Source organism: Leptonychotes weddellii, chromosome 10 (genome assembly GCF_054177405.1).
Source record: "Leptonychotes weddellii isolate Sample4059 chromosome 10, ASM5417740v2, whole genome shotgun sequence".
Taxonomy (NCBI): domain Eukaryota; kingdom Metazoa; phylum Chordata; class Mammalia; order Carnivora; family Phocidae; genus Leptonychotes; species Leptonychotes weddellii.
This window is the reverse complement of record NC_138378.1, coordinates 75,897,935-75,919,804: the sequence shown is the minus strand read 5'-3', so window position 1 is coordinate 75,919,804 and position 21,870 is coordinate 75,897,935. Positions and strand designations below refer to the sequence as shown.

The window sequence follows — 21,870 nt, the reverse complement described above, 5'->3', positions numbered from 1 at the left end:
TGAGTTCAAGCCCATGTTGGGTATGGAGATTACTTAAAAATAAAATCTTTAAAAATAAATAATATGGTCTGCAATGCCTTCTGTGCAATTTGAACTTTCCAACTTCATAGCAAACCATTCTCCACTCTCCCATAAGCCTTTCTGCTCCACATTCATCTTTAAGTTTCTTTTTATTTTTTTATATTTTATTTATTTATTTGACAGCACAAGCAGGGGGAACAGAAGGCAGAGGCAGAGGCAGAAGCAGAGGGAGAAGCAGACTCCCTGCTGAGCAGGGAGCCCGATATGGGGCTCGATCCCAGGACCCTGGGATCATGACCTGAGCCGAAGGCAGACACTTAACGACTGAGCCACCCAGGCGCCCCTGTATGATTATATTTTTTAAAACTTCTTCAAAATAAAAAAGTATTTGACACACTTGACTACTACTATTTCCTTGAAGTTTTTCCACCTTGATTTCTGCAACATCAAGGACCCCCCTGTATTTCTCCCACCCATCAAGCAGCTCTTTCTCAATCTCCTTTGCAAGCTTCTCTGCCTCTGCCCCCTTAAACATGATGGACCGAAGAGTTTTCTCACTTTAGCATTTCTCTGGGTGATTTCCATTCCATGGATTTCGAACTATCACCTAAATGCAGATGACTCCCATCTCTAATATTCAGCCTGAATCTCCCTTCTAAATTCCGTATCATTACCTACTGGTTATTTCTGATTGTCACACATGTCCAAGCTGCATGTTGAAGGCTGGATCTCATTAGCTCTCCTTTCCTGTCCTCTAACTAGCTTCTAGCTTTACTTGCCCTCACAAACTGCACCTTTGCCTTTTCCCACCCCAGTAACTAGCCCCACCATCCATCTGCTTTCTCAAGCCAGGAGCCTGGGAGATATCTTGACTAAACACAAACTAGATCAATGGATCCTTTGGACCTTCAGGATAAAAAAAGTTCAGATTACTTGACATGGCATAAAGAATTAGCCCTGAGTTGGTCTTTTAGTTTTAGCTCTTACTACCTCACACCTAGTACTCTAGTTGATAGTACCATCAGCACACGGTAGAAAAGCCATTTGGTCAAAATCAGATTGTACAAGATAAAAGTTTAATTGATTAAATTTAACAAACATGTATTAAGGACCTATTATTTAGCAGGTACTGGACATATACCGTATTGAAGAAAACGGCTGCCAGCTTTGGTTTAGTGAAGAACACAAGATTTTTTTTTTTAAGATTTTATTTATTTATTTGACAGAGCGACAGCGAGAGAGGGAACACAAGCAGGGGGAGTGGGAGAGGGAGAAGCAGTCTTCCCGCCGAGCAGGGAGCCCGATGCGGGGCTCTATCCCAAGACTCTGGGATCATGACCTGAGCGGAAGGCAGATGCTTGACGACTGAGCCACCCAGGAATCCTGTATGTAGTTTGGATACTCACAAATCCTTTCTGGAAGAGTGTATCCCATACCCAGGCCCCTCAGGATTAACTCAGATTAAAATCATCAATTAGGGGGTGCCTGGGTGGCTCAGATGGTTAAGCATCTGCCTTCAGCTCAGGTCATGATCCCAGGGTCCTAGGATCAAGTCCCACATCAGGCTCCCTGCTCAGTGCAGAGCCTGCTTCTCCCTCTCCCTCTGCCATTTCCTCTGCTTGTGCTCTCTGGCTCTATCTCTCTGTCAAATGAATAAATAAAATCTTAAAAAAAACCAAAACTTTTCTTTAAAAACAAACAAATTAAAATAATCAGGAGCTCACAATCAAAAACTATCAAACATATGAAGAAACAAGACCCAGGAGGGATTCAACAGAAACAAAGAACAGCAGAATTTGACCTCCAAGGACTTTAGCTATTATAGTAATCATATATTGAATATGTAATAACTATATTTCATATGTCTTTAAAAATAAAGGCTGCAATAAAAATATGAGCAAGGAAGAAGTAACTATGAAATGATTAGCAGAATTTTAAAAGAAACTGATAAACCCTCTAGAAATTAAAAATACAATAGCTAAAATTAAAAATTCAGTGGACTGACTAACCCAATTTAGACAGAGATGAAGAAATCTGTACATTGGAACAGTACAGAGGCAAAGGAATAGAATATAGGGAAAGAGCATGGAAAATAAAATGAGAAATCTAAAATACATTTTCAAAAAAGATTTTAAGTAATCTCTACACCCAACATGGGGCTCGAACCCACAACCCCAATATCAAGAGTCCCATGCTCTACTGATTAAGCCAGCCGGACGCCCCTAAAATACATTTAAACTGGAGTTCCACAAAATAAAACAATTTGGGATAGACAATATTTGAAGAGATAATGACTGAATTTTCCAGAATTGTAGAAAGCTAGGAATTCTCAGATCCAAGAATCACAATAAATCCTAAGAGGGATAAATAAAATGAAGTCCATACTAACATACATAGTCAAGTTGCAGATTGTCAACTGCAGATCTTAAACAATCAGATCTTAAAGCAGCAGAGGGGGAAAAAAGTCACTATTATTTTCACATCCTGCTTTGCCACAAGTTGGAACTTTTACAATATCACTTCTCTAATGTTTTCCTTTCCTTGTATAATAATTGTACTATTACAGTATATCTTGATGCCATGGAGGATCACTGTGAATGAATAGCTTGACTCAGGCATCGCAACAAAAATCTACCTCAAGGCTGAAAAAATGATGTTCAGAGAACAGGGAAAGAAGGGCTACTGTGTCATATGAGAGTATTGTACAATTCTGAGAATTCTGTTTATGAGAAGAAGGCTGAGAAAGGACTTCTATGATGGTATTGCTTCTTCAAAGCCCCTTCTTTGAAGGAGGAATAGAAGAACCCTGTGTGTTTGGCTTGGAAGGAAATCCCCTCTTCTAGAATGGGGCTCTTTGATAGCTTCTTTCCTGCCTGGAACATATAACGTGTCTAAACAGAAAACCCACAAATCTCTTAGGACACATTTGGGCAAATCCAGTGAAAAAAATTTAAACACTCTCTCTAAAACAGGGTTTAGGAGTGCGGACACTACTGACTCCATCTTTGTCCCGTTCCCCCCCACACCCCCACACCCCCCACCCCTGCCTTATCCATGTCCCTGCGATGATCTCCCCTGGGGCTACATGTTCCAGGTCCCCTAGATGTTAATGTATGCCATGACCAGAATGTGGTGAAGCTTGCTCTTGCCTTCTCTAAATTTGTTTAGGTAATTCCTAGAGATAACAATCCCCCCCTCCCACCTCCCCGATGCACAGAGGGCGCCTGAGGTCTGTTAAATGTTAGCTATCAATTAAATGTATGCAGACCTTTGACCTCACTACAGTGCCCTCCTGAGCATCCCTTCGTTCTATAAAATCTGTAGACTAAGGTCTGGATTTTGCAGAGAATAGCTGCACAGCTGCCTGGATCATCACCCTCTGAACACTTTCTGTCAGTAAGTTAATAAAATTCTATAAACTGTAGGGAGGTTGACTGCTTAATTTTTTGGCCTCAAAGTGCCTTCTCAATTTGGAGGATACTTTATAGTATCCTCCCCACTTTCTAACACAGGGCCTCTCAATTTTGGCACTAGTGACATTTTGGGTCAGATAATTCTTTGTTGAGAGGACTGTCCTGTGTATTGCAGGATCTTTTTTCCTTTCTTTTTTAAAAAGATTTTAAGTAATCTCTACACCCAACCTGGGGCTCCAAACGACAACCCCTGAGGTCAAGAGTCGCAGGCTCTAGTGACTGAATCAGTGCCCCTTAGGATCTTTAATAACATCCATGGCATCTATTCAGCGCTCCTGTTGAAGAACAACTTCTTTAGAGAATCATTTGGCACCAATACAATCATAAACACAACCAGGCATTGAAATCCTACAGTATTACTAGGTTTTCCTCCAGATGACCCAGGATATACTGAGCATCATTTTAAAAACTTATAATCGAAATGGAAACACAAAATTGGAAGAATTTTGTGGAAAAGTGTGCCCTTTTACACACCCCCCCCCCCCCCCCCAGTTTGAGAAACAATATAGCAAACCAGAGTCCCGGAAAGGACCATTTTTCTTATTAATAGATGATAAGATTAATGTTTTTAGGCAACCTGCCCACAGTGTCACCCCTAGTAAGTAACAGAATCAAGGCCAAAGCTGCAGGAAATCTCATTCCAGAATTTTCCAACAGACAAGGGCCTCATCCTTAACACATTGAACTCAGAAGTTACCTTCAACCATGAACAAAGAGTACTGAGATTTATTGTTTGATTCAAGGACCAGAACTAAAACACAGGAAGCCGATTTCAGTTCATTATAAAGGTAAACGTTCAGTAGTATGTCAGAATGTAGTTAAGGTAGAAAAAGATAACTTGATATAAACACACAAGTTTTACAAACAGTGAATACTTTGGTGGACAAGACTTCCCTTGACAAAACGCTAAATCACAGTCAATATCTGCTAATAATGCAGATAATTTATGACAATTTTTGCTTCGATAACCAATGAATTCTATGCAGAAACAGTGCTCTCTCGGGTCAGAAACAGTGCTCTCTCGGGTCTGAAACAGTCATGATCAGCTCTAGAACCCTATCGGTGCCTTCTGTCCCAGCACGGTCGTCCAGAAGCACTCTGGCCCCACCGAAGAAGCTGCGCATTACAGCGGCCGGGTTAGCGCAGACTCCACCCCGGCATTCCGCCGCAATTCTTAGCCGCCTACAGGAGGAAACTACAACTCCCATCAGACAAGGTGAGCCGAGTGGGCGGGTATTCGCCGCGCGTGGGCGGCCCTGACCAATAACGACGGTCGTTACAGCGAACAGTTTGGCCGCGTTTGTAAAAGGCCGCGGCAGGCGAAGAGAGAGGAGGTGAGGGCGGTCATCAGCTTGGGGCCCCGGGGCCGCGGTGAGGGGAGGGCGCGCAGAGCAGGCAAGGGGGCCGTGTTGACAGAAGGCGGGGACAGCAGTGCGACGAGGGCGTAGAGCCGGGAATCCCGGCGGAGAGCGTGGCCAAGGAGCAGGGTCCCGGCCAGGTGATGCTTCTGCTTGGGCCTACTTAGAACCGGAAGTGAGCCGTCGCGCGGGGAGGATGCCGGGAAGCAGGTCCCAGAACGGTGCTTCTGGGGGTGGGCCGGGTCCCGGAAGCCAGGCGGGAGGTGCGCATCCTGCAGGCGGGGTTCCCAAACACGCGTCCGCAAGGCCGGGGCGGCCTTTACCCGCTATTCTGAGACGGCGCAGGGCTAATGAAAACCTGGGACTCGGGAGGCCTGGCTTCTAGGCATCTCCCTTCCTTTTACTTGTTGTTTGACAAGGAATCCTGTAGATTACAAACTCATGTTAGATTATTTGGTTGCTGGCTGTGAGACATTCATCAAATCATTACTCTCTTTGAGCCAATTTTTTCAACTCTAAAATGGTAAATAGTACCCACTTTACTGGATTATGGTGAGCAATACCGGAGTAAATGCATGGGAAGGGCTTCTACTCAGTAAAAGGTAGCAGGGTTTATGTTTTATTCATGATAATCATTCGTTCTCTTCAGTTACCGTTGCTTCACAAGCATTAAACAGCATCCACCAAACTGTACAGCTCTACAGCTGAACAGTACCTTGATTAAAACGCACCACTTCCAGGGAGCATTCCTGGGTTGGCTCTTCCAGTATCAGTCCCTTTACACCATCTTGCTGAGGAGGCAGTTTTGTAAACTTGTTTAGAAGAGACCTTTTTTTAGGCAGGATTCAAATACAGGTTCTTTTCTTACCCTTTTTTTTTTAAGTTGAAGTAAAATTGACGTGTAACATACTAGTTTCAGGTGTACCACCTAATTGGATATTTGTATACACTGTGACATCATGGCCACAATAAGTCGTTACCAGTCACCATACAAAGTTACAAAAAAAAATTTTTTTTCCTTGTGATGAGAACTTTTAGGATTTATTCTCTTGGCAGCTTTCAAATATGCAATATGATATTATCTACTATAGTCATCTTGCAGTACATTACATTCCCATGACTTATTTTATATCTGGAAGTTTGTACCTTCTGACTCCCTTCACCCATTTCTCCTACCCTGCTATACCCCCTCCCCTCTGGCAGCCACCGATCTCTTCTGTATGTATGAGTTTTGTTTTGTTTCGTTTTTTAGATTCCACATACAAGTGAAATCATATGGTATTTGTCTTTCTCTGTCTTTCTTTGTCTTATTTCACTTAGCATAATACCTTTGAGGTCCATCCACATTGTTGCAAATGGCAAGATTTCCTTCTCTTTTATGTCTGAGTAGTATTCCATGGTGTATTCCAGTATAGTATTCCATTTTATAGGCGCACATACAAACCAAATGTTTATCCATTCATCCATCTTAGGTTGTTTCCATATCTTGTCAATTGTAAATAATACTGCAGTGAATACAGGGGTGCATATATCTTTTCAAATTAGTGTTTTCATTTTCTTTGACAAATACAGGTTCTTTACAGGTTGTGTTACTTGTTTGTATATGCTTGCAATATAGAATCTATAATAAGTGATACGAGTCCATGTTTAAAATTCAGATAGTATAAAACAGTGATATGGGGCGCCTGGGTGGCTCAGATGGTTAAGCGTCTGCCTTCAGCTCAGGTCATGATCCCAGGGTCCTGGGATCGAGTCCCGCATCGGGCTCCCTGCTCAGCGGGGAGCCTGCTTCTCCCTCTGCCTCTCTCTCTCTGTCTCTTATGAATAAATAAATAAAATCTTTAAAAAAAAAACAAAACAGTGATATGTAAGCCTCCCTCCTACTATTTCCCAAGTCCTAAGTCACTTCTGAGACCATAGACATGTGTGTGTGTATATCCCTTCTTTTTTCTTTTTTTTTCTTTTTATTTTTTATTTATTTGAGACAGAGAGAACGAGAGAGAGAGAGCACATGAGAGGGGGGAGGGTCAGAGGGAGAAGCAGGTTCCTTGCTGAGCAGGGAGCCCGATGCGGGACTCGATCCAGGAACTCCAGGATCATGACCTGAGCCGAAGGCAGTTGCTTAACCAGCTGAGCCACCCAGGCGCCCTCTTTTTTCTTTTTTAAACCAAGAGTATCCTACATGAAGTGCCTTTTTTCATCCCACGGTATATCTTAATATGTCTTCCTTATCAGTACATATAGATCTATCTGATTCTTTTTAATGGCTTTACAGTAGCATATTGTTTTGTTTTGTTTTTTTTAAAGATTTTATTTATTTATTTGAGACAGAGAGAATGAGAGACAGAGAGCATGAGAGGGAGGAGGGTCAGAGGGAGAAGCAGACTCCCTGCCGAGCAGGGAGCCCGATGCGGGACTCGATCCCGGGACTCCAGGATCATGACCTGAGCCGAAGGCAGTCGCTTAACCAACTGAGCCACCCAAGCGCCCATACAGTAGCATATTGTATGCCTGCACCATAATTTTTTTCGTCAGCTCTTAGACTGTTTCCATTCTTTGCAGTTCTGGACAACTTTGCATGGGGTACCCTTGTACATACTTTGTGTACATGTGACAGGAGAACTCATGAAGTCTTAGAAGTAGAATTGCTAAGTTAAAGTATATGTTGTACATTTATTTTATTTACATCCTTTAAAGAGGATGTTGCAGTTTACATCCCCACCAACCATGTGCAGTGACTGTTTCTCCACATCTTAACACAATGATAATGTTTATCTTTTCTGTCATTTTGCCAAAGTATTATCTTGTTTTAATTTGCTTCTTGTTTATTGTAAGATAGAATTTTGGATGTTTAAAATCATTTTTGTTTTTTATTTTTCACAAGCTGTCTTTTCGTGCTCTTTGCTCATTTTTCTAGTGGGTTTGTTTCTTTTTCTTATTGATTTGTAAAAAACTCCTATTTTAGAAAATTAGCTCTTTAGCATTTGCATTCCAAATATTTTCCCTCTATTTTTAATGATACCTTATTTTTAATTTTATTTTTTAAAGTAATCTCTATGCCCAGTGTGGGGCTCAAACTCACAACCCCAATATCAAAAGTCACAAGCTCCACCAACTGCACCAGCCAGGCACCCCTTTTAATGACAGCTTTATTAGGATCGCCTGGGTGGCCCAGTCAGTTGTGTCCAACTCCTGGTTTCGGCTCAGGTAATGATCTCTGAGTTGTGGGGTGGGGCCCAGTGTTGGGTTCCGCACTCAGCATGGAGTTTGCTTGTCCCCTCCCTCCCCTCTGCCCCTCCCCTCTCTCTCTCAAAAATAAATACATAAATACATAAATACATAAATCTTTTTTAAAAAGCTTTATTGAAATATGATTCACATAACATAAAATTCACTCCTTTAAAGTGTTGTGATTCAGTGATTTTTTTATATATTCACAGAGTTTTGCAGCCTTTCTTCACTCCAAAAAGAAACCTCATACTCACCAGCAGGCACTCTTGTTTCCTCTTTTTCCCTCTGCTCTTGGCAACCACCAGTCTACTTTCTGTCTCTATGCATTTGCCTATTCTTCATATTTCATTTAAATGGAATCATACAGTGTGTAGCTTTTTTGTGTCTGGCTTTTTTTCACTTAGCATAATACTTCAAGGTTCATATAGCATGTATCAGAATTTCATTCCCTTTTAGGGCCAAATTATATTCCATTGTGTGGGTATATCACATTTTGTTTATTCATTCATCAGTTGATGGACACTTGGATTGATTCCACTTTCTGGCTATTATGAATACTACTACTATGAACATATATGTACAAATTTTTGTATGTTTTCAGTTGTCTTGGGTATATATTCTCTTGTGAGTCATATGGTAACTCAGTTTAACATTTTGAGGAACCATCAACCATCAGTTTTCCGAAGTGGCTCTGCCATTTTACAGTACCATCAATAATGTATGAGCGTTCTAGTTTTTCAATATCCATGACAACACTCGTTATTTTTTGCCTTTTTTAGTCATCATAGTGGCTGTGAAATGGCATCACACTGTGGTTTTGATTTATAATTTACATGATGTTGAACATTTTTTCATATGTTTATTGGCTGTTTATTTTCTTTGGAGAAATATCCATTCAAATCCTTTGTCCATTTTTAAATTGGGTTATGTCTCTTTGTTTTTTAAAAGATTTTATTTATTTATTTATTAGAGGGAGAGTGCACACACAAGCAGGGGGAGGGGCAGAGGGAGAGGGAGAAGCAGGCTCCCTGCTGAGCAGGGAGCCCAACACGGCTCGATCCCAGGACCCTGGGACCATGACCTGAGCCGAAGGCAGACGCTTAACGACTGAGCCACCCAGGTGCCCCTCAGTCTTAATTTTAAAATGGGTGAAATATTTGAATAGTATTTCCCTAAGGAGACAGATATGTCTAAATAAGCATGTAGTATGTTGCTGAACATCATTATTCAATAGAGAAATGCAAGTTAAAAGCACAATGAGGTACCTACCACTTTACACCTACTCTAATCCAATGGCTATAATAAAGAAGACAATAACACATGTTGGCCAGGAAGTAGAGAAACAGGAACCCTCCTACATTGCTGGTATGAATATAAAAACATTTTAGAGAACAGTTTGGTGGTTTCTTAAAAAGTTAAACCGTATGACCCTGCAATTCCACTTTTAGGTACATAGATACCTCAGAGAAATGAAGAGAAATGCATGTTAATGTTCTCAGCAGCATGTTCATAATAGCCGAAAATTGGAAACAGAACAGTTATCTGCTGGTGAATGGATAAACAAAATGATATATCCATTGGATGGAATGCTTTTCAGCAATTTAGACAATGAAATACTGATACAGGTTACAATGTGGTTGAACCTAGAAAACAGCATGTTGTGTGAAAGAAGCAAACATAAAATACCATATATTATATGATTCCATCTATATGAAATGTCCAGAAAAGTTAAATCTGTAGAGACAAGAAAACAGGTTAGTGATTGCCTGGGGATGGGAATGGTAATTGACTGTGAACGGCCAGAGGGATCTTTTTAGTGTGATAGACATGTTCTCAAAATGGATTATAGTGGCAGATACCTAACTCTACAAATGTAATGACTATCACTGAATCATATACATAAAATGAGTGAATTTTATGGTCTGTAAAATATACCTCAATAAAGAGGTTTCTTTTTTTGTTCTTAAGATTTTATTTATTTATTTGAGAGAGACAGTACAACCGGGGGTAGGAGTGGTGCAGGGGGAGGGAGAAGCAGGCTCCCCGCTGAGCAGGGAGCCCGATGTGGGGCTCTATCCCTGGACCTTGGGATCATGACCTGAGCCGAAGGCAGATGCTCAACAACTGAGCCACCCAGGCGCCCCTCTGTGACCAAGTTTAACTTCTGAGCTTCAGGTTGTTTTTCAATTGCAAAATAGAAAAAAAAAAAAAAAAAAAATATATATATATATATATATGTATATGAAATACATATATATGGAAGAGCTTAACAAAAATTAATTTAAAAAATTCATTGATGATCACTTAACATATCATTAAAGTAGAAAAAAACAACTTTGCTCATTAAGGGAGGAACTGGTTTGCCAATTATGGTGAAACCTTAAGGTGCTCTATATAGTTTTAGCATCATCATAGGAATTCCACTTTTTCCTCTTATTTTTTCTTTTACTTTTTCGATTATTCTCTGTAGAGGGCAATTTGTTAGTATCTTTCAAAATTACAAATGTACATTTCTTTTAAAAACTTTTAATTTGGGGATAATTTTATTTATTTTTTAGGATTTTATTTTTATTTATTATTTTATTATTTTTTTTTTATTCATTCGAGACACAGAGATACAGAGAGAGAGAGCATGAGCAGGGGGAGAAGCAGAGGGAGGGCGAGAAGCAGACTCCCCGCCGAGCAGGGAGCCCAATGCGGGGCTCGATCCCAGGACCCTGGGGTCATGACCTGAGCCAAAGGCAGATGCTTAATCATCTGAGCCATGCAGGTGCCCAATTTTGGGATAATTTTAGATTTATAGAAAAGATAAAAAATTATACAGACATTCCTGTATACCCTCACCCAGCCTTCCCAAATGTTAACATTTTACCTAACCATGAGACATTTGTCAAAACTAAGGTTTTAACACTGGTACAATACTACTAACTCTACTACATACAGACTTTATTTGGGTTTCAGCAGTTTTCCCACTAATGGCACTTTTTTTTTTAAGAATAAACTTTTTCTTAAAAGATTTTATTTATTAGAGAGTGAGAGCGTGCAAGAGAGAGCACAAGTGTGGGGGGGTGGCAGAGAGAGAAGCAGACTCCCTGCCGAGCAGGGAGCCCGATGCAGGGCTCGATCCCAGGACCCTGGGATCATGACCTGAGCCGAAGGCAGACGCTTAACGCCTGAGCCACCCAGGCGCCCCAAGAATAAACTTTTTTTTTTTTTAAGATTTTATTTATTTATTTATTTATTTATTTATTTATTTATTTGAGAGAAAGAATGAGACAGAGAGAGAGAACATGAGAGGGGGAGGGTCAGAGGGAGAAGCTGACTCCCTGCTGAGCAGGGAGTCCAATGCGGGACTGGATCCTGAGACTCCAGGATCATGACCTGAGCCGAAGGCAGTCGCTTAACCAACTGAGCCACCCAGGCGCCCAAACTTTTTTAATTATTTAATTATTTAATTATTTTTTAAAAGATTTTATTTATTTATTTGACAGAGAGAGAGACAGTGAGAGAGGGAACACAAGCAGGGGGAGTGGGAAAGAGAGAAACAGGCTTCCCGACGAGCAGGGAGCCCGATGTGGGGCTCGATCCCAGGACACTGAGATCATGACCTGAGCCAAAGGCAGTCGCTTAACCAACTGAGCCACCCAGGTGCCCCAAGAATAAACTTTTTTTAAAGATTTTATTTTTAATGAGGTTCCTGGGTGGCTCAGTCAGTTAAGTGTCTGACTCTTGATTTTGGCTCAGGTCATGATCCTAGGGTCATGAGACAGAGCCCAGCATCAGGCTCCTGCTCAGCAGGGAGTCTGCTTGAGATTCTCTCCCTCTGTCCCTCCCCTCCACTTGTGCGTGTACGTGCACTCTCTCTAAAATAAATAAATAAATCTTAAACATTTTATTTTAATTTTTTTAAAAGATTGTATTTATTTCTTTGACAGAGACACAGAGAGAGAGGGAACACAAGCAGGGGGAGTGGGAGAGGGAGAAGCAGGCTTCCCGCTGAGCAGGGAGCCCGATGCGGGGCTCGATCCCAGGACCCTGGGACCGTGACCTGAGCCGAAGGCCGACGCTTAACGACTGAGCTACCCAGGTGCCCCCCAAATATTTTATTTTTAAGCAATCTCTACACCTGATGTGGGGCTCAAACTCACAACCCCAAGATCAAGAGTCACATGCTCTACTGACTGAGCCAGTCAGGCGCCCCAAGAATAAACTTTTTATTTTAGAATAATTTCACATTTTCAGGAAAGTTGCAAAGATAGAATACAGAGGGGGCTCCTGGGTGGCTCAGTTGGTTAAGCATCAGGAACCCTCCTACACTGCTGGTATGAATATAAAACGTTTTGGAAAACAGTTTGGTGATTTCCTCGTCCGTGGAAAGCCTGCTTCTCCCTCTCCCACTCCCCCTGCTTGTGTTCCCTCTCTCGCTGTGTCTCTCTGTCAAATAAATAAAATCTTTAAAAAAAAAAAAAAAACACCTTGGTCACAGAGGTAATTGGTGGTAAAAGGCAAACTAAATCTTTCATCTTTTGACTTGGAACAACCTTCTCTTTTAAGATCCCCTGTGTGGCTGAACGAAAATACCTACTAAAGAAGCTTATTGACCTGGAAAGGAAATGCTGTGTGAACAGGCTACTGTCTCTAGATCAGGGGCTTTTAATGGGTAATTTAGCCCCCCCTGAGAGGACATCCAGCAATATCTGGCGACATTTTTATTTTTTTAACCACTTGGGGAGGAAGAGTTGACTACTACTGGCATCTAGTGGGTAGAGACCAGGGATGCTACCAAACATTCACAGTGTGTAGTACAGTTCCCCACAACAAAGAATTATCCAGCCCTAAATCTTAGTAGTGCCAAGATGAAAAAATCCTGCAATAGATCATATTTCACAAAGCTTTATTCACTTAGTGGATACTCAACAAATATTACAGTTGGGAGATTAATTCATAGCACCAGTGAAAAGGTGAGCAGTCTTAGACTTTTCTTATTTGTACTTTACAATTTATTGATTAACAAATAGACTATATGGGGCACCTGAGTGGTTCAGTCAGTTAAGCGTCTGCCTTCGGCTCAGGTCATGGTCCCAGGGTCCTGGGATCGAGCCCCGCATCGGGCTCCCTGCTCAGCGGGAAGCCTGCTTCTGCCTCTCCTACTCCCCCTGCTTGTGTTTCCTCTCTGGCTGTGTCTCTCTGTCAAATAAATAAATAAAATCTTAAAAAAAAAAATAGACTATAGAACATGTGGAGGGAAAATTTTTTTTTTTTTTAAGATTGTATTTATTGATTTGACAGAGACACAGCGAGAGAAGGAACACAAGCAGGGGGAGTGGGAGAGGGAGAAGCAGGCTTCCCATGGAGCAAGGAGCCGATGCGGGGCTCGATCCCAGGACCTTGGGATCATGACCTGAGCCGAAGGCAGATGCTTAATGACTGAGCCACCCGGGCACCCCGAGGAGGGAAAATATTTTATCAAGATCATCCTTTGGGGTCAAGGGGCAAGAGCAATACTAATAGCCTATTTCAATATCATAAGCAGATTATCTTAAAAAATATATTGAACTTTGGGGTGCCTGGCTGGCTCAGTCTGTAGAGCATGTGACTCTTGATCTTGGGGTTGTGAGTTTGAACCCCATGTTGGGCGTAGAGATTACTTAAAAATAAAAATATAAAATCTTAAAAAAAGAAGTTGACTTTAGTTAATAATATGAGTGCTGAATTGATGCCTGTAAATGACTTTGAAATGTTAGGGACGCCTGGGTGGCTCAGTCAGTTAAGCGTCTGCCTTCGTTCAGGTATGATCTCAGCGTCCTGGGATTGAGCCCGAAGTCAGGCTCCCTGCTCAGCGGGGAGTCTGCTTCTCCCTCTGCCCTACTCGTGCTCTCTCTGTCTCTCTCAAATAATTAAAATCCTTAAAAAAATTACTTTGAAATGCAATAAGATATAAGAGGGATTGATAGATGGAGAAAAGGATAAATAAATATGTAATATTTATAAATATGAAGCAAATATAGTAAAATGTTAATTGTAGAATCTAGTGGGTGGGCATGTGGAAGTTTGCTGTATAATTCTGTTTTTTATATGTTTGAAACTTCTTTTTTTTTTAAGATTTTGTTTATTCATTTGAGAAAGAGAGAGCGCCCATGAGCAGGGGGGAGAGGCAGAGGGAGAAGCAGACTCCCCGCTGAGCAGGGAGCCCAATGAGGGACTCCATACCAGGACCCCGGAGATCATGACTTGTGCTGAATGCAGACACTTAACCATCTGAGCCACCCAGGCGGCCTATGTCTGAAAATTTTCATAATACTGGAGGGGAAATCAAAAGCAGAGATTCACACTCTTTATTTATTTATTTATTTATTTATTATTTATTTATTTATTTATTTATTTATTTGACAGAGAGAGAGCGAGAGAGGGAACACAAGCAGGGGAAGTGGGAGAGGGAGAAGCAGGCTTCCCGCGGAGCGGGGAGCCCCACGTGGGGCTCGATCCCAGGACCCTGGGATCATGACCTGAGCCGAAGGCAGACGTTTAACGACTGAGCCACCCAGGCACCCCAAGATTCACACTCTTCTTAGCAGACACTGGAAACCACATTGCTGATTTTGCTGGGTGACCTCAGGCAAGTTACTTTTTTTTTTTATGTCAATTGTTTTTAAAGATTTATTTATTTATTTTAGAGAGAGGGAGCGTGAGCAGGGGAGGGGCAGATGGAGATGGGGAGAGAGAATCTCAAGCAGCCTCCTGGCTGAGCACGGAGCTTGACTTGGGGGTTGATCTCAGACCCTGAGATCATGACCTGAGCTGAAATCAAGAGTCAGAAGCTTAACCAACTGAGCCACCCAGGCACCCCTCAAGATTTTTTTTAGCATTTTATTGGTTTTTTGGGTTTTTTTGGTTTTTTTAGAGTATTCTTTATGCCCAGTGTGGGGCTTACACTCAGGATCCCTAGATCAAGAGTCACATGCTCTACTGACTGAGCCAGCCAGGTGCCCCAGGTTACTTAACTTTTTAATTTTCATGTGAAGCATGGTGGTTGTTTGGCTCAAATGAGATACTAGTATTGTGAGGTTCAAATGAAATAATGTGAAAGCACTTGGAAAAGCATAAAGCACTCTAAAATATAACACATTATTATTGGGAAGGATGAGTATTTGGCCAATTATATGTCATGGCTCTGGGTGTTCTTGACAACTACCGATGTAATGACATTAGCACTGTTGTACCTGCTTTAAGTCGGAAGTACGAAACAGCCATTTCCATAACAATTGCCGTCAAATATTTTTCAAATAACCTGCAGAAGACTTGGATTCGTATTCTTTTTTTTTTTTGAAAGATTTTATTTATTTATTTATTTGAGAGAGAGAGAGAGAGAGAGAAACAGCATGAGAGGGGATAGGGTCAGAGGGAGAAACAGGCTCCCCGCCGAGCCGGGAGCCCGATGTGGGACTCGATCCCAGGACTCCGGGATCATGACCTGAGCCAAAGGCAGTCGCTTAACCAACTGAGCCACCCAGGCGCCCTTGGATTCGTATTCTAAGAGGAGAGGATCATACTATTTTTATGACCTTAATATTTTTTGTTGTCTTACTTACAGATTGCCAGGATCTCCACTTAGGGCACTGGGAATCTTCTTCTACTCTGGAACACTGGGCAGGAGCTTTGCCATTGGCTGGCCAAGAAGGAGGAGGCAGAATGTCTGCATTGTTACACCATAGAGTTCAAACTTCAAAAGACTTTGGGTTAAACAGTATCATTTACTCTGCAAATGATTATGTCTTTGCCTGTCCTTTATGATCATCACAAATGAAACACCTTTCAGGTCTTACGAATTCAGGTTACACTGTTTTCCAGACGCTCTGGCAGCTGATTCAGGTAGGATTGTGCCAGGTTTTGTGGGGAATGGTGGAAAGGAAAGAATTCATCTTTCCTGTTCTCCAGTTCTTGTTCAAATTAAACATCTGTGCATGTAAAAATTAGGTTAACTAATCTAGGTTGTTGTATAAAACCGTTTTGAGCCTAGAGAAATGCTTTAATTATTATATTAGGATTTTAAAAATATATGATATGAAAGGCAAGGGTTCCTTCACTTTTGTTTGATGGCTTAAGTGAATGTTCTGTTTGAGCGTACAATTTGAAAATGGTAGCTAACCTCTTTACATTTTACTTTCTGTACTAAATATCATAAATGATTTTAACTTTGTGTATGTGTGTGTATGAATGTATATTCATGCTGATGGGCTTATTGCTTTTTCTAGGGCCTTTGAAAAATGGAACCCAACTCTCTGAGGACTAAAGTCCCAGCTTTCTTGTCTGATTTGGGGAAGGCCACATTGAGGGGAATCAGAAAGTGTCCCCGATGCGGCACATACAATGGAACCCGGGGACTGAGCTGCAAGAACAAGACATGTGGAACCATATTCCGCTACGGGGCACGGAAGCAGCCCAGTGTTGAAGCTGTCAAAATCATCACAGGCTCCGATCTGCAGGTTTACTCAGTGCGGCAAAGAGACCGGGGCCCCGATCACCGATGCTTTGTGGAGCTAGGCGTGTCAGAGACGACAATCCAGACGGTGGACGGGACAATCATCACTCAGCTGAGCTCCGGACGGTGTCATGTCCCCTCATGCCTGAAAGCTGCCACCCAGGGCGTAGTGGAAAATCAGTGCCAGCACATCAAGCTGGCGGTGAACTGCCAGGCAGAAGCCACCCCTCTGACTCTGAAAAGCTCGGTCCTGAATGCAATGCAGGCCTCCCCAGAAACCAAGCAAACCATCTGGCAACTGGCCACGGAACCCACAGGTCCCCTCGTACAGAGGATTACTAAAAACATCCTGGTGGTGAAATGCAAGGCGAGCCAGAAGCACAGTTTGGGGTATTTGCATACATCCTTTGTGCAGAAAATCAGTGCCAAAAGCTTGCCCGAGCGCCGGTTCTTCTGCTCCTGCCAGGCTCTGAAATCTCACAAGTCGAACGCCTCCAAGGATGAGGTGGCCCAGAGATGTATTCATTTCTTTGCTTGCATCTGTGCCTTTGCCAGTGATGAGACATTGGCCCAGGAATTCTCAGACTTCCTAAATTTTGATTCCAGCGGTAGGTGGTGTGTTGACACAGTTACTCTGTTTTTCTAAAATGGCAATGAAAGAGTTCCACTGATGGCATTTGGAGATTGTCCTAGCAACCTTCAGAAGCAGTTGCTAGATAATTCAAATGAAAAGCATTCCTTCTTTTAATCCCAGTCAGCACACTTGCATAAAGGTTGGTTGGTTGATTAGTTGGTTGGTTGGTTGAAATTAATGATCAAGAGACTTGGGCATTTTTACTGAGACAATGAATCTAGCAAAAGTTAGCTTTGCTTTGCCTTCTTTTTAAACTTTTTCACAGATACCCTATGTTAAAAAAAACAAAGAATAAACAACAACAACAAAAAACCCTTTTATTTTGGGTTGCTTGCTTGTTTCTTATCTTTGAAGATGAGGAAAACTAGTACCTGCTCAAAATATCTTTAAAGATTTACAGCAAGTCTTTTGTTGTGGTTTTTAACAGTTTTATCTTGTAGATGCTTTTTATTTTCATTTCTTAATGATCTTTAGTTGGCAGTAGCTCCCAACTTTTTAGTTTTATTTCTCTGTAAAGTCTTTTATCATGTTAATGATCCATGAATAAAAACCTATGTCTTGGGGAGTTCTTTAAAGGAAATTATTTTAAAGCGGGCAATCACTCCATAATTTAGTTTTTACCAATTAATTTTTCTCTAGGCAGGGGCCCATATTTACTCTTGGATGGTATTAATAATTAAGAAATCTGTTGTATTTTAGGTCTTAAAGAGGTTATTGTGCCCCAGTTAGGTTGCCATTCAGAATCAACAGTAACAGCTTGTGAGTCTACTGCCTCTAAGCCAAAGAAGAGGAAGAAGGAGGAAGTACCTGGTGAGAAACTGTTTGGGTTGTTTGTTCAGTGGTGTTGTCTTTAGAGATTGTTTTACTCTATTTTATGTGTTTCACTGAATCTTAGCAAATACAGAAATAGTGTTTGTTATGTTTTTTAACTTTTTTAAAAAAGTTTTATCATCCACTGATGATTCTTTGTCAAGTGGAGCTAAGAGTTGGTTCTTTTGGCCAAGTATAAGATCTAACCAGACTCTACTTTTATTATTGTATATGTTGTTTAGCCCTTAAACATTTGGACTAGTCTTACACCTTAATCTGCCTTAGGAAAGTGTAATGAAGTTTTCGTCCATAGAGTGTTTTTAGAAATTTGTGATAACGGTTAATTATATTTTCCAAACTAATTTAAGAGTGTAGTTTCTGGGGCGCCTAGGTGGCTCAGTCGTTAGCCATCTGCCTTCGGCTCGGGTCATGATCCCACGGTCCTGGGATCCAGCCCCATGTCGGGCTCCCTGCTCGGCGGGAAGCCTGCTTCTCCCTCTCCCACTCCCCCTGCTTGTGCTCCCTCTCTCGCTGTGTCTCTCTCTGTCAAATAAATAAATAAAATCTTAAAGAAAAAAAAAAAGAGTGTAGTTTCTTAGCTTCATTTTCAATAGGTGGCACCATATGTATATTTTTTCTTTTTGAATGTAAATGTACCAGTGTCAGTTAAGTAGTCAAATAAATCAATATGAAAATACTGTTCTAGTAAATAAGTATTAAAAGACCTAGACTCTAAACAAAAGAAAAATATTCTAGTCCACACATGTGGGTAGAAACATTTTTGTGGGTAGAGTATTTTTAGAGGTGGGTCAGATGGTCATATGAGCACAGGAGTTTGGGTGCTGGGATGTTGGAGAAAGATGGAGAAACAAAGTGACGTGGGTATTTATGTTTTTTTTGTTTTTTGTTTTTTGTTTTGAGAGAGAGAGCACATGAGAGGGGGGAGGGTCAGAGGGAGAAGCAGACTCCCTGCTGAGCAGGGAGCCTGACGCGGGACTCGATCCTGGGACTCCAGGATCATGACCTGAGCGGAAGGCAGTCGCTTAACCAACTGAGCCACCCAGGCACCCGGTATTTCTGTTTTTAAGAAGTAATTCTGCAGCAATATAGAGCAGAGATTGTCATTAAATGTTTACTTATTAGTCTTTCCCAAGAAAACCTGAAATTCAAAAAGAAGGTTCTTTTTTTTTTTTTAAAGATTTTATTTATTTATTTGAGAGAGGGAGAGGGAGCGAGCACGAGCAGATGGGAGGGGCAGAGGGAGAGGGAGAAGCAGACTCTCCACTGAGCAGGGAGCCCGACATTGGGCTCGATCCCAGGACCCTGGAATCGTGACCTGAGCTGAAGGCAGACGCTCAACCAACTGAGCCACCCAGGCACCCCCAAAAAGAAAGTTCTTATCCTTTGACTCAGTAGACCTGATTCTAAATAATTGTTTTTTTTAAAGAGTTATTTATTTTATTTTATTATTATTATTTTTAAAGATTTCATTTATTTACTTGAGAGAGAGAGCACAGAGGGAGAAGGGGAAGTAGACCCCCGCTGAGCAGGGAGTCTGATGCGGGGCTCAATCCCAGGACCCTGGGATCATGACCTGAGCTGAAGGCGGACACTCAACCAACTGAGCCACCCAGGCACCCCAATTTATTTATTTGAGAGAGAGAGAGAGAGTGTGTGTGTGCATGTGTGTGAATAGGGGGATTATAAATAATCTTTTATAAGAAAATAGTCCTTGATACAGGAAAAACATTTTGTCCACAGATACTCATTTTACAGATATTTATAATGTTGAAAAATTAGAAACAAGTAAGAGACAACCACTAGGAATAGTTAAATAAGCCATGATAAAGCTACTTGATAGAATATCAGTCAGCCATTAAAAATTATTATAAAGAATTATAAAAATTAGTATAAAGAATTATTATAGGGGTGCCTGGGTAGCTCAGTCATTTGAGTGTCTAGCTCTTGGTTTTGGCTTAGGTGGTGATCCCAGGGTCCTGGGATTGAGCCCTGTGTCAGGCTTCGTGCTCAGCGTAGTCTGCTGGAGATTCTCTCTCCCTCCATCCCTACCCCTACCCGTGCACACACACATACTCACTCTCTCTAAAATAAATAAATCTTTTTTTTAAAAAAGAATTATTGGGGCACCTGGGTGGCTCAGTTGTTGGGCATCTGCCTTTGGCTCAGGTCATGATCCCAGGATCCTGGGATTGAGCCCCGCATCGGGCTCCCTGCTCAGTGGGAAGCCTGCTTCTCCCTCTCCCACTCCCCCTGCTTGTGTTCCCTCTCTTGCTGCCTCTCTCTCTGTCAAATAAATAAATAAATAAAATCTAAAAAAGAATTATAAAGAAATGTTTAGATAACTCAGGTAAAAAACAATGCTCAGTTAAATTTGAGTTTCATACAGACAAATAATTTTAGTATAAGTATGTCCCGTGCAATATTTGGAACATACTTATATTAAAAATAAAACTATTTATTTGAAATTCAGAATTTTTTTTGCTAAATTTGGCAATCCTGGTACAATCACAGTTACTTAAAATCACAAAATAAGTAAAATCAACTATTTACACACACACACACACACACACGAGACAATAGTTCATCAGAAAATTGATAGTGATTTTCTGAGAGGTGGGAGCAGTGGGCAAATTTTTTTTTCTTTTCACTTCTAGGTCCTCCACCTACACCCCGATTTCCTGTAAAGAGCATATGAAACTTAAAATGTTATGTATAAAGTCTAATGCTAATTCCTTCTAGAAACTGAAGCTAACTTAGAAATTAAAAAAGATTTTTTATATTTTAGACTCTTCAGAAATTAATATTGAATCAATTTCTCTTCTACAGACATGTTATTAAACACTGTAATGGTTTGTGGTTTAGGTGCACAGACGAACAGTTCACTACTGTCTCAGGATGCAGTGAGCAGTCATCTAAGGAAAGGTGGCCTGAAAAAACCTGTGGTTGCTTCTTCATTAAAAAGGCAGGGTAAGTTTCCCTTCCCCAGGGTAGGCTAAAGAGGTGGAAATCATCCTAAAGAAGCCCAAAGCGATATAATGGAAAGAAATGTTGCATGATATCCCCCAGAGAGTGCTAAAATAAACAGGAGCAGGCACTGAGGCTGAGGTCTGTTCTGTTCCACTGGCTTCCAATCCTACTCAAAACTGAATCGTGTCTTTTAAATAACAAATGCAGCAGAAGTTACTTCGTGTCTTGGCAGCACATGTTCTGTAGGATATTTTCCTTTTGTTGCTTATTACCCACATGCAGTTGGTATGGAGCCTCAAAGTTGAAGAAGAAACATATTTTACAATTGTGCAGTGATAAATATTTGTTGAGAAAGACAAATATAATCTGTTCTCCAAAGTTATAAATTTGGGGGTGCTGGCTGGCTCAGTCAGTAGAGCATGCGACTCTTGATTTCAGGGTCATGAGTTCGAGCCCCACGCTGGGCGTAGAGGTTACTTTTAAAAATGATAAATAAAAGTCAATGTATGTTAAAAAAAATTAAGTTTGAAAACATGTAAAAGCAGTAGCATGGGTATCATTCTGAAGTTAGGAGACAAAATGACTTAATCTGAACATAACTTACATATTTACCTTTCTAGTCAGAATAATTAAATTTATACATTTGGGGATCAACATTTTCTTAACTCTCATATATTATGGCTGGGTGATTAAAAACCAGACATCATTCCTGCTCTCATACTCTGGTTTTGAAGACAAGACCAGTACATAAATAGCAAATAATACAAGACCAAATTATAATTAACCAATTAAGAACTTACACATTCCAGGAATAAATGTTCCTGGAACATTTAGGTTCCAGAAGGTCAGGGAGTGTGATCAAAAATATCAGGTAGG

At 41.1% G+C, this 21,870-nt stretch overlaps 1 protein-coding gene across 4 annotated transcripts in view; it reads left to right on the top strand.

Moving 5' to 3' along the window:
* Positions 1 to 4,769: 4,769 nt before the first annotated feature.
* The window catches only part of C10H2orf42 (chromosome 10 C2orf42 homolog), a 27,929-nt gene continuing 10,828 nt past the window's right edge, over positions 4,770 to 21,870 (top strand). Inside the window, exons 1-6 of one of the 4 annotated variants that reach the window (XM_081833629.1) lie at positions 4,774 to 4,828; positions 14,477 to 14,699; positions 15,675 to 15,952; positions 16,336 to 17,170; positions 17,896 to 18,006; positions 20,890 to 20,994. In XM_081833629.1, coding sequence (XP_081689755.1) covers positions 16,348 to 17,170; positions 17,896 to 18,006; positions 20,890 to 20,994 — 1,039 coding nt within the window. In that variant the 5' untranslated portion in view covers positions 4,774 to 4,828; positions 14,477 to 14,699; positions 15,675 to 15,952; positions 16,336 to 16,347. Of the gene's footprint in view, positions 4,829 to 4,886; positions 4,993 to 14,476; positions 14,700 to 15,674; positions 15,953 to 16,335; positions 17,171 to 17,895; positions 18,007 to 20,889; positions 20,995 to 21,870 lie in introns of those variants that run through there. The other 3 variants (XM_081833630.1, XM_081833631.1, XM_081833632.1) reach the window with 3 other exon arrangements.